We start from the raw sequence: 12,137 nt of genomic DNA on the forward strand, positions 1-12,137 counted from the left end.
CCCTGCACTGCGGGACTGTCTCTGTATCCCTACAGCCCCACCTTCCCAGCACTTGTCTGCACTTACCTTGCACTTGCCACCAGCTGGCCCTATTTATTTTTTATCCTACTTACCCTGTACTGCACTTCCCCCCCTCCCCTTACCCTTGCACTTTTCCCTTCCCCCTATCCCTGCACTTGTGCGATCTAAATCACACCTGGCCTAGTAGGATCGTTGTCTGTCTTCCCCTTGTTCCCCCCCTCCCTGCCTCGTCGCGCCTTGAAACACTTGTGTATGGGCGTGTTACAAATGCCATATCATATCATATCATGTATCTGTAATGTTCCTTGTTTACTTTTAAAACGCCTGTTTTCACTAAGCGCCCCGAAGCAGTTTACTATAATGTGGTGCTTTACACAACTTAAAAATACAAATAATTAAAATGGCTAAAACATGGCTAAAACAAAGTTTGATGTAAATTATAGCTTCATATTCTCATGTCACAGGAATTAATGGCAGATGCAGTGAAAACTCCAAATGTAGTTGAAGCTACAAACAAGCCAGGGCTCCTTGACAAGTTAGAGAAGATGGAAGCCAGGTGAGAAGTTTTTTCTCTGACTGTCATATTCAGTATTTTAAACATATTTATTAATGTAAGTCTAAACATGCTTTTGCACTTCCCAATTTTCTTCTATGGCAGTTTGTCCCTTTGTGAAAAGGCTTTGTCCGAATACTTGGAGACAAAAAAATTGGCATTCCCACGATTCTACTTTGTATCGTCTGCCGACCTGCTCGATATTTTATCCAATGGAAATGACCCAGTCGAGGTAAGCAATTGTTTTGACGTGTTAATACATGGAAGGACATATAGTAATAGCCATTCTGAAATTAGCAAATAAACGTTCACATAAAAAAGAAACTGCCATTCGGAAATGCGCTAAAGCCTGTTTATCTCTAAGTGCTTTGTTTCTGGGGAACAAGCATGTTTCCAACTTTGGATATACATCTCACACTGGGCATATTCAAAGAACATTTGAATCTAAGAAGGATAACAATGCTGAAAACAGTATTCACAGATGAGTGTCTTTCCTTTTTTTCTTTTATTTTTATTGTATACGGTTTAACAAAAACCTTTACAACATCTTAAAATTAATCTAGTGGGTATTTCTTGAAAATCAGCGCCTGCTCCCGGCAACGGTAGGGGAATGGCTTTGGGTTCCGAGGAGCAGCATCCCGAGACACGTAAGAGATCGTCCGATCTTGGGGGTTCTATGGGAATTCCTAACCATGGGAGGAAAGGGGGAGAAAATTACCACCTGACCATCTCCTGTGAACCACATCTGGGCGCCGCCGGTTAGGGACGGTATACCATAGGTCGAACACTACTAGTCCTGGTTCAAAGCGGGTCTCAAGAGGTTGGGCCAACTGGTACAAAAGGGGGTATTCATAGGTATCCATAAGCACTTGGTATTGGGGGGTTGTCGGTGCTCCTGTAACTTCGGCGGAAAGTAGTATTTATGTCTGAGAAATGGAAGAAGTGCATTCAAAGGGAACTCACGCTGGTTGAGAAGGTCTTGGACGGGCATGCAGATACCAAAGGCCTTATCTCACGCCTTTATGGGGCATTGCTAGAACCCAGGGAGGGGACCACTAGTAGGCTCCGAGCGAGATGGGAGAGGGACTTGGGCATGGAAATGGGAGATGTCCCATGACACCGCCTGTGTAAACAAGCTTTTAAGACATCCATTTCCTGCCAGTACAAATTGCACACAGTGAAACGGCTCCATCGCTGGCAGTACGACATGGTGCACCTGTCCAGATTGTGCCCAACCGTGGATCCCCAGTGCTGGCACGGATGCAGAGCCAGGGAACATTACTGGCATATGTGGTGGGCGTGCCCCAGGGTGCAGGTGTTCTGGACGGAGGTCCTGGGATGGATTATGGAGAAGGGAGGGGCAGAGTATAACTTGGACCCATTGCTTGTCTTGTTTGGTCTGGAGAGGAGCGATGATAGGTCGTGCCCTCATCCCTAGTATACTTCCTTCTATTGGCAGCACAAGCATCCAGGTCAGACACTGGAAAAGGTGCACCTCCCCACACAGCAGTAGTGGTCTAAAACAGCTAAAGATATATATCTCATGGAAAAGATTTCTTCAGCAATTCATGGGGGGGGTGCTTCATCGGTGGAAACTGAATGGCTACAATTTCATGAGAAGTTCTAGTAGTGGGGGAGGGGGAAAGACTGGGGTTGCTGACTGTCAAGGGGGACCCTTCCCGGCCTCCTAACATTGTGAAACAAGAAACCAGCACCATGGACCCCATGTGGGCAGGGATGTTATGGTTACAATCCCACTCGGCGAAGGACCTACACGAGAGAACACAGATCAAACATAAGTCTGTATTTAAAGTTGAATCCACCGGCATAAGGGGGGGTGATAAGGGGGAAATATGTTTTACTCATTGTTATATTTGTAGAGGATTTCACCCTCATATTGTTAAAATTCAATAAAAAGAAATTTACAAAAAAAATAATCTAAATTCATACATTGTAACAACCAGGCAGAAAAACAATAATAATAATACCTGAATAATAAAAAAAGAAAAAAAGTCTGCGATCCAGTTTTAAATTATAAAGAAATCGGTTGAAAAAACACGTTTTGAATTATAAAGAAATCGATTTAAAATAACATGCAACTGCTAACACATCCAACACATTTGATGAGTTTAAGCATCTTTGCCACAAAGAATCAGTATTTAAACTCATTCACTGAACATTCAGATATGGGCAGACTAGGATTAAATGTTTAGTTTTTTCTATATTCTCGTGGATTTTACAGAATCTACGGAAGTGTTCATCCATTACATTTTTCCCTCATTTTCTAGGATCTCACGAGTATGAAGGAGGTTCCATCGAAAGCGTACAAATATCGCTCTACAGATTTCAAGGGAAAACAATAAGATACGGAGGGACTGTTCCTCTTTTTTTATATTCATGTCTCAGATGTCTCATCGATGGATAGCTATGGAAGTTTTTAATGGTCTCAACCCAGTCCAAATCGTACAAACAATTTTTTACCTTAAAAAGATTACCAATAAGGAACTCAGTGTCCACATTCAGCTCTTCCAGGATTAAATGACTATATGTTGCCACTGTTGTAACCTCTTCATTGCTTCCAACTGTATACCTCCTATTATATGTAACCAAAAAACCATACGCGGTGCCACCACCTATGTAACCGTGAATCTTGCCTACGTACACTTTCATATAACAGTGCCTCGATGCCTTTGGGCTGTACAAATGTAAACAAAATATAAAATATGTACGAAGACAAGAAATTTACTCTGGGCCCACTCAGGTTCAAAAACATAGCTTTACTTAAGGATGCATAAAGCAAGGGTTCCATAGGGGACAACAGTTTCAAGTACAATTGCAGGCAGTTCCATTTTACTCGAGCTCTTAAAGAGGTTAACCCCAACTCAAATCTGATGTCTGATATAGGGACACAATTAGGAATTTCCAGTATTCTACTCAAAAGTTTGGCCTCTATTTGATCCAGTTAGGCACCACACCAAAGTAAAGTTGAAGCCCATAAATGGTTTTAGGGATACATTTCCCTTCATAGAATTTTAGTGCTGGTTTGAACGAGTAGCAGCAACATTTTTGGTTTGACAATAGTGAAGCCTTTTGAGTCAGAATTTGTTGGAGCATGAGTGTAGATGGACTAGCCGAAATAAAATAGCCAAAATAGATCATACAAGTGGAGGGTGAAAGAGTGTCCCCTTCCGCAGGCCATGCTAGCCGGGTCATTTTCCTCCCACTGCTAAAGTTCAGAATTTTTCACTTTGCAGAGTTAATTAAGAGGCCATTCTCAGCCGCAAATTTAGAAGAAGCAGTTTGTAGCCACCTTATGCCTATGTTTGTATAGTTAAACAATAAAATGTCAACTGCGTATACTAGCTATCTCATTTTCTCATCACCCAGCTTAGGGTAGGCCATAAAAGACTTGCTTACGTCTGATACATACAAATTAAAGAGAAAAGGGGCGAGTTTGCAACCTTGCCTTAAGCCAGACAGAGTTGAGATAAAGTCTGACATCATGCCATCTGTCGGTCAGGCGAACCCTCACGCCTGAGTTCTTGTTTTGGGCCATGATCAGTTTTAGCATGCCCTTCGGCATACCCCACGAGTCTAATTTTCACCACAGGCACCAACAATCCACTAGATCAAAGGCCCGGAGATGTCTATAGAGACCACGTAGGTAGTAGCTGATTTATCATACCAGAAACTTTCCTGGATTGCTCTTTCCACAAACCACGTTAATATTGGTTGAGTGGCCTCTTCTAAAGCATGTTTGAAAAATTGAGAACCTGTTCGCAGCTTTGGCCCAGGCCTCTAGATGGGGCAACAGGAGTGATCAAATATCTTACTGTCGGTATCCAAAAGAAATATCTATCTGTAATTACTTGGATCCAGACGTCGTGCACCCCTCTTAAATATGGGGACCACAGTGGCTGTATGCCAAGAGGGCGGAAGAACGTTTGGTTCAATTAACCTGTTGAAGAGAATTACCAAAGCGTTTGTCCAATTAAAGGGATCAGCCCGTTAAGGTACTGTTTGTTAGACCATTCAGGACGGCGGCCCTAGAGGGCTTACATGATTTAACTAATTCGCCTACCCTCTCAATGCCCTCCCTCATCTCAAATCCTACTGGTGGTTCGGTCGTTTATGTAACCTCTGGGGATTCTTGTTTTTCATTCCCCAAGGAGTAGAGCTTGGAAAAATGAGCAACCCAATCCGTCTCCAAAACTGTATTGGCTTGAGAGAGAAGTAGTGGAACATCAAGACCATTAATCAATGACCAAAATTCACTCACATCTTTACTAATCAATGCCTGAAGCACATTTTTTGCATCCCTTTTCACAAGCTCTGCTTTCTTGTGTTTGCAAAAATTCTTGTACCTTTGTCTTAATAACCTAACTCTTTCGGCCTGCAGAAGAGTAGGTCGGCATTCTCCCCTCAGCACTTTGATTTCACGCCTCATCATTGATTTCCTATGGGCAAGGGTTTCATCATGTACATGCAAATGTCACCTAGGACAGTGCCTCCCCCTAATACTCCCTGCTCTTACTAAGCTCATCATTAATTTCTCTATAGTGGAATGGAAACTAAAGATATTGAAGATCCTCAGCTTCCATTCAAAAGTTGAAGAAGACATAGCCCACTTAAATGAGTCGTTTAGAGAATCTATTTCGTCGGGACCATCTGATTCCATTGCGACCCGCTAGTACTCCAAGATCTATCGGTAGGCCTTCCAAGTGCTGAGCAGGTTTATGATCCAGGGTGAGTTTAAATGTGGCACTAACAATACTATGATCACTCCAAGAGTTTTTTTTTCTATGGCGAAGTCTGAGCATAGATCAAAGAGGTAATGACCAACAAAAATGTAGTACTATGTAGACTCACTAGGGCCCCGACACCATGTAGAGTTCTCCCCCCTTCTGTTTTCCGATCTGTCCATTTAAGAGCTTCAACTACCAGGTAGTTGCCGCATTGAGCCATTTCAGACCTGCCCAGACTTCTGATCTGGATTAGCCAGGTTCGGAAACACATACCACATAGTGTCACAGGTTTCCCCCTTTCTCACCTGACTTCGATGTTTGCTGGAATTCTTGGAAGGAGTCTTCTTGCGTACGGTTCGGGTTTTGTACAACCCCGTGCAAGCGTCTTCGGGTTCCAGGGTGCGTTCAGCGTTTTACATCCAGGGACACTTGGGATCTCTGGGAAGTCCAGGAAACGAAGGTGTACTCGGAGGCGGGTACACGAGATCCAGGATTCAAGGCAGAATAAGGAGGAAGGGAAGATAGAGGGGGGGAAGCAAGGGTCCGGGAACCAGGAATCAAAGAGTTCAGTGACGGCGAGCTACAGAGCACATGTCTAGCCACTGCAAGTGGTAGCGTTGAGACGCGCGGGACCACAGGGGCATGGCCTCTTTATAGAACGTGCTACATCTGATGTGGAGGCTGGTGGAGAGCGTTCCATGTTAGACGGCCATGTTGGAAATACAAAGGAGTGCAAGCCCTGTTGTGTCAAGGACCAGGAAGTCCAAAAGGAACGCGTCCTACAGATCATGATAGCATGCCTCCTCCGAAAACCTGTCCCACCAGGTTTGCCCGGGTGTATGAGATGATACCTTCTGAGTAATCTGGGGGTATTGTCATGATGCATAACCCTTTGCATCCAGACCACATCCATCAGCCCCGGGAGCAGGCATCATGTTGCCTTGAGAAAACCCAGCAACCCCTGCTAGGGGCTGTCGGGGTTCAGTTCTGGCGCCATAGGCGCCAGGCTCATAAGTGCACACTTACCTGATGCAGACCATGCTGCAAGAAGATCCAAGCCCATGTGGAGCCTGGAAGGGACTACTTTACCGTAGGGACTATTTTGTTACTTGGGTGTGGTCGGGGAGGAATACCTACCTGGGACTACTTTGAAGGCTATTTAAACCACGCCCGAAGAGCAGCACACGCTTCGCGTTATTCTGCATCCAGCAGCGTAACGTTCACCGTGCCAGCAGCAGCATCCAGCCTTTTGCCATGCCCACCTCGAACCAGGAGCACCTAGAAAGAAGGAAAGAAGCAAGTTAGAACAAGAGTATTACCTAATTTCTTACCTGATTCCGGATTCATCGCACCTTCAAACCAGAGGAAAGACTTTGTTTTAAAAGCGTTGCATCACCAGCAGCAGCGCCGCGCCATACTCACCGTTCCACGCAGCATCTCTTCGATCTGGCGCTGTCTCCATCTTTACATCGCCGAATCCCGCCACCTAAGGGGGACAAGAATCAACAAGGTGAGCAGAGAGAACAGACAGAGACAATCTCTTTAGCCACCATATGCTTACCTGATTTTACCGCCAGAGGTATAATTCATCAGCACGCCACATCTTCTTATGCCGCACCTGTAAGATAAGGAGAAAGCAGCAAGTCTAACCCTTGGCATTATTTACCGGACAGTGTTGGGTAACACAGACTTTTACCGGAGCGCTTTCAGCTGTCAATCTTCTTATTGGGTCAAAGCTGCAAGATAAAAGAGGAATTGGACAGGAGTGAGCTCCAGACATTTTGAACTCTTACGAACTATATACTTACGGCGCTTCGCTAGGACCTTTTAGAGCCAGGATTCGTCTACAACTCTTCTAATATCCTCAGGCCAGTGAAGTAACTGGTCATCAACGCGCCCCTGCGTGCTTCGCAGGATGGAGGGCTCATCCTTCAAGAATATAAAGTGATATTGCTGAGAGGGCGCTCAGAGGTGATTAGTGGGGAGAACAGTGGGGGTGCTATCACTTGAATCCACAAGTGGCTAAATCCATCTCTCCACTTGTAGGAGAATATTCTACGGGTCAAGCTGACAAGATTAGGAGGGCAGATTCAGTCAGTCATTGCTGCACTACGCATCACGTGGGTGGAGGCCGCAGCAGTCCGGGTCCGACCTACGCCCTGTGGGAGCCAGGTGAGCGTAACAGTATTTAGATTTGAGAATGGTTCCCAAGTGCGTTCACTAGGATGATATCCTTTCCACTCAACCAGATATTGAAGTTGACCCTGTTTGTACCTGGAGTCGCATATTCTGGAAACTTCATATTCCAGTTGGTCATCCACAACCACAGGGTTGGGTCTGATGGACTTCCGGGAGGACTGGATGTATGGTTTTATTAAAGAAGTGTAAAAAACTGGATGAATCTTCTTCCAGGAGTCTGGTAGTTTGAGTCGAAAGGCCACTGGGTTTATGATTTCTTTTATGGAAAAAGGGCCATAATACCGGGGAGCCAGCTTGTTCGGTCGTAGATGTCGGGGCAGTAGTCTCGAGGAAAGGCAGACCTTATTGCCTACTGCGTAAGGGGGTCCTGGTCTTCTTTTGGAGTCTGCTTACTGCTTAGTACGGTTTCGGGCTCTTTCTAGGTACTCTTTGGCTTCCTTCTGTACATTGATGAGAGTCTCGATCCAAGAATCTACTGTAGGAACAGGTGTAGGGTGTGGAAGAGCGGAAGGTAGCACTGAAGGATGAAATTCTTAATTACAGAAAAAGGGCTGATCCTGAGCGCCAAATTATCCGAATTGTTGTAGGCAAACTCAGCCACAGGTATTAAGAGCGACCATTCGTCTTGTACTTTGGTAGTGAAGCAACTGAGATATTGTTCTAGGGTCTGATTCACACGTTCAGTAGCCCCATTAGTCTGTGGGTGATATCCTGAAGAGAGGGCGCGTTGAATTCCTAGTATTCGACAAAGGTGTTTCCAAAACTGAGAAATATATTGAGGATTTCTGTCTGATATGATCTTGGAAGGAAGTCCATGAAGTCGAAATATGTGTTACAGGAAAATTCCAGCCAGTTCTGAGGAGGATGGAAGTTTATATAAGGGTGTAAAGTGAGCCATATGAGTGAACAAATCAATGGTGACCGTGATCGTCGTGTATCCCCTGGAAGGTGGCAATTCCACAATGAAGTCCGTAGCAATAATTTCCCAGGGCCTTGTTGGTAGCGTGGGCTGTAGTAAGAGACCCGCCGGTCTCTGGTTGTCATGTTTGTTTTGACTACAGACTGCGCAGGCTTGTATGTACCGATGTACATCAGTCTTCATTCTAGGCCACCAAAATTATCATTGTATCAGACGGAGGGTGTTGGTGACTCCATGATGTCTGGAGTGAAGGGTATCGTGGAAGAGGTTTATGATCTTTTGCTGCAAGTTCTGCGTAGGAACGACTAGACCATTGTCCTTGAATAGATATCCGTCCTTAGTTTTCAGGTTCCATCAATTCCTTCCTGAAAATTCCTTCCAAAGCTCAGAAGGCTGAGTTTGTATTCGAATGTCTTCTAGGAGACTGGTTGCTTGTGCCACGAAAATCGTATGGGGAAACATCTTAGGGAATGACCGATCTTCAAGAGGTTCGTAGTCAGGACGTCGAGATAAGGTGTCAGCAATTATGTTCTGTGTCTCAGGGACATGATGGATCTGGAACTGGTACTGGGTGAAAAAGAAGGCCCAACGGGCTTGGCGGCTATTTCTACATTCCACTTGAAGATTTCGATGGTCTGTGCAGACCTGGACAGGATGTTTCGCTGCTAGAAGTAGATGACGCCACTATGTGGAGGCTTGACGGATGGCTGAGTTCCTTTTCCAAAATGGAGTAATGGGTCTCACTAGGAGTTAGAGTCAGTGAAAGGTAAGCAATGGGATGTTCCAGTATGTCCTCAAATTCTTGTTTTAGGACTGCTCCAATGGCGTAATTAGAAGCATCTGTTTCCACTAAAAAAGGACGATTTATGTCAGGTTGAGCCAGGATGGGAGCTTGTGTGAATTCTGTCTTTAGCCGTTAGAATGCTTCATCTTGGGCTGTTGTCCAAAGGAAGGGAGTATCCTTTTTCAACAATGCAATGATTGGTTGAACGATCTCTGAAAAGGAAGGAATGAATTTCCGGTAAAAGTTAGCAAGCCCCAGGAAGGATTGGATTTGTTTTACGGTAGTCGGAATGGGCCAGGATAGTATGGCCTTTACCTTTGCGTGGTCCATCCCGATTCCTTCTGGGCTAAGGACAAATCCTAGATAGTGAACAGAGGAGACATGGAAGAGGCACTTCTCGGGTTTAGCCAGAAGTTTGTGTCCACGTAGCCACTGTAACACTGCCTTAACATGTTCCGCATGCTTAAGATGGTCTTTAGAGAATATTAAGACATCGTCCAGGCATACTATGACGAAGAGGAACAGCATATCAGAAAACACCAGATCCATGAAGCATTGGAAGACCGCTGGGGCATTTGCAAGTCTGAAGGGCATGACCAAGTACTCAAAGTGACCAAAAGTTGTTCTAAAGGCAGTTTTCCATTGGTCTCCTTACCTAATACGGATCAGATGGTAGGCTCCTCTGAGATCCAATTTCGTGAAGATTACGGCTCCTCTTACTGCTTCCAGGATACCTGAAATCAAGAACAATGGATAACGATCCTTCAGGGTGCCTTGATTTAGACCACGATAATCAAGACAAGGTCTGAGCTCATTAGTATCCTTTTTAGGAACAAAAAACAGTGAAGCTCCAGCAGGAGGTTCAGTATCAATAGCACAGTCTTCAGGTCTATGAGGAGGTAGGGCCTGAACTATGGCAGAAGAGAACACATTGGGGCCTTCCTGATAGGCCCTAGGAACCTCGATTATATTTGAGACTGTGAGTGGGCCTTGCTGGTCTGCCGATGTACCTTCCGAAGGTGTTGGTGCGGAATCCAGGAGTAGGCAATGAGACATGCAATGTTCGGAACCCAGGAACAAGGAACCTGCTGCCCAGTTGATGTATGGGTTGTGCCTTGGTAGCCAGGGCATACCCAACACCATTGGGTAATGGGCCGACTTTATGATGTCAAATTTAATCTTCTCTCGATGGTGGTTTATTGAGATCTATTTTCTTGGTTTGAAGGGTTATGGGTCCTGAAGAAAGGGGTCTTCCGTCAATTGCTTCTACAGGTTGCATGATGTCTCGGGTTTCATATGGAATGTGGTGGTTAAAGACCCAATCTTGATCTATGAATATCCCCCTGGCTCTACAATCCACCAATGCCAAAATGGGGTAGGTTTCATTCTTGGATGGCGATAGAAAGGCCTGTAAAATCACTAGATTGTTTTGTCCAGGAGAGTTCAAGGATGGAATAGATCTGGAGCAAACATCTCTCTACCGAAGCCGTGCTCCATCAAGGATCGGGAGCTGGCGTTTGCCGAACGCGGTGGAGGGGCTAAAGGACACTCTCTCACTAGATGTTTATCTGAGGCACAATACATACATAACCCGTGTGGATCCTTCGCATCCTTTCTTGCGGGGATATGGGTCCACAGAAAGCCCCTAGTTGCATGGTTTCTGGTTCATTAAAAAGGGCAGGAGTAGGATCAGACTTCGAGGAGGTCTCTATACGAATTTTCTGGAAGGGTATCTTGGTTTTCTTCTTCTCTGCCTTCCTTTCCTGGATACGAAAGTCTATCTGCAGAGCGAGATCCATAAGGGCCTGGAATGAACCTGGGCGAGCCACTCTGGCTAGTTCATCTCTGATGTCTTCATTTAGCCCTCTTTGAAAAAGAGTAAAGCAGGCTTCTGAGGACCAATCCGCTTCTTTAGCCAATTGTTTAAAGCGTGTTACATACGTAAGCATGCCCTGGGAGCCTTGTTGGAAATCAAGTAGACGTTCCTGGGCACTATAGACCTGTTCTGGGCGGTCAAACATGGTCTTCAGAGCCTGTATGAATCTGTCATAGTCATCCAGGAGGGCATCTCTGGAATTAACTAAAGGTGTGGCCCAGGTTAATGCATTCCCGGAAAGGTGCGAAATTGTAAAGCCCACCTTAGCCCTGGAGGTAGAAAAGTAGTAGGGCTTAAAGGTAAAGTGGACTAAACAGGAGTCAAGGAATCCACGAAGGGTTTTTGCAGACCCATCGTATTTATCAACTATGCCACCCAATAATACGCTTTCCTTAGTAGCGGAATCACGGGACAAGACTAATTGTTTTAATGCAGCATTCTCCGCTTTCAGATTCTGTACTTCAGTCGTTAATTCTTGCATGCCGCGTATGAGATCTTGAACAGCCTCCTCCATGTCCGTACTGACTTCAGTTAGTTGGCGTCTCAATCTTCTGTCATAGGTTTCCCCCTTTCTCACCTGACTTCGATGTTTGATGGAATTCTTGGAAGGAGTCTTCTTGTGTACGGTTCGGGTTTTATACAACCCCGTGCGAGCGACTTCAAGTTCCAGCGTGCGTTCAGCGTTCTACATCCAGGGACACTTGGAATCTCCGGGAAGTTCAGGAAACGAAGGAGGTGTACTCGGAGGCAGGTATACGAGATCCAGGATTCAAGGCAGAATAAGGAGGAAGGGAAGATAGAGGGGGGAAGCGAGGGTCCGGGAACCAGGAATCAAAGAGTTCAGCGACGGTGAACTACGGAGCACACGTCTAGCCACTGCAAGCAGTAGCGTTGAGACGCGTGGGGCCGCGGTTGCGTGGCCTCTTTATAGAATGTGCTACGTCTGACATGGAGGCTGGTGGAGAGCGTTCTATGTTAGACGGCCATGTTGGAAGTACTACGGAGTGCAAGCCCCATTGTGTCAAGGACCAGGAAGTCCA

General features: G+C 45.5%; 1 protein-coding gene across 1 annotated transcript in view; it reads left to right on the forward strand.

Moving 5' to 3' along the window:
- The window catches only part of DNAH17 (dynein axonemal heavy chain 17), an 8,024,690-nt gene that overhangs the window by 3,372,132 nt on the left and 4,640,421 nt on the right, over positions 1 to 12,137 (forward strand). Inside the window, exons 28-29 of the mRNA XM_069655242.1 lie at positions 486 to 577; positions 680 to 806. Of these exons, the coding sequence (XP_069511343.1) occupies positions 486 to 577; positions 680 to 806 (219 nt within the window). The remainder of the gene's footprint in view (positions 1 to 485; positions 578 to 679; positions 807 to 12,137) is intronic.

This window comes from Ambystoma mexicanum, chromosome 3q, assembly GCF_040938575.1.
Source record: "Ambystoma mexicanum isolate Mex_15411 chromosome 3q, UKY_AmexF1_1, whole genome shotgun sequence".
Lineage (NCBI taxonomy): Eukaryota > Metazoa > Chordata > Amphibia > Caudata > Ambystomatidae > Ambystoma > Ambystoma mexicanum.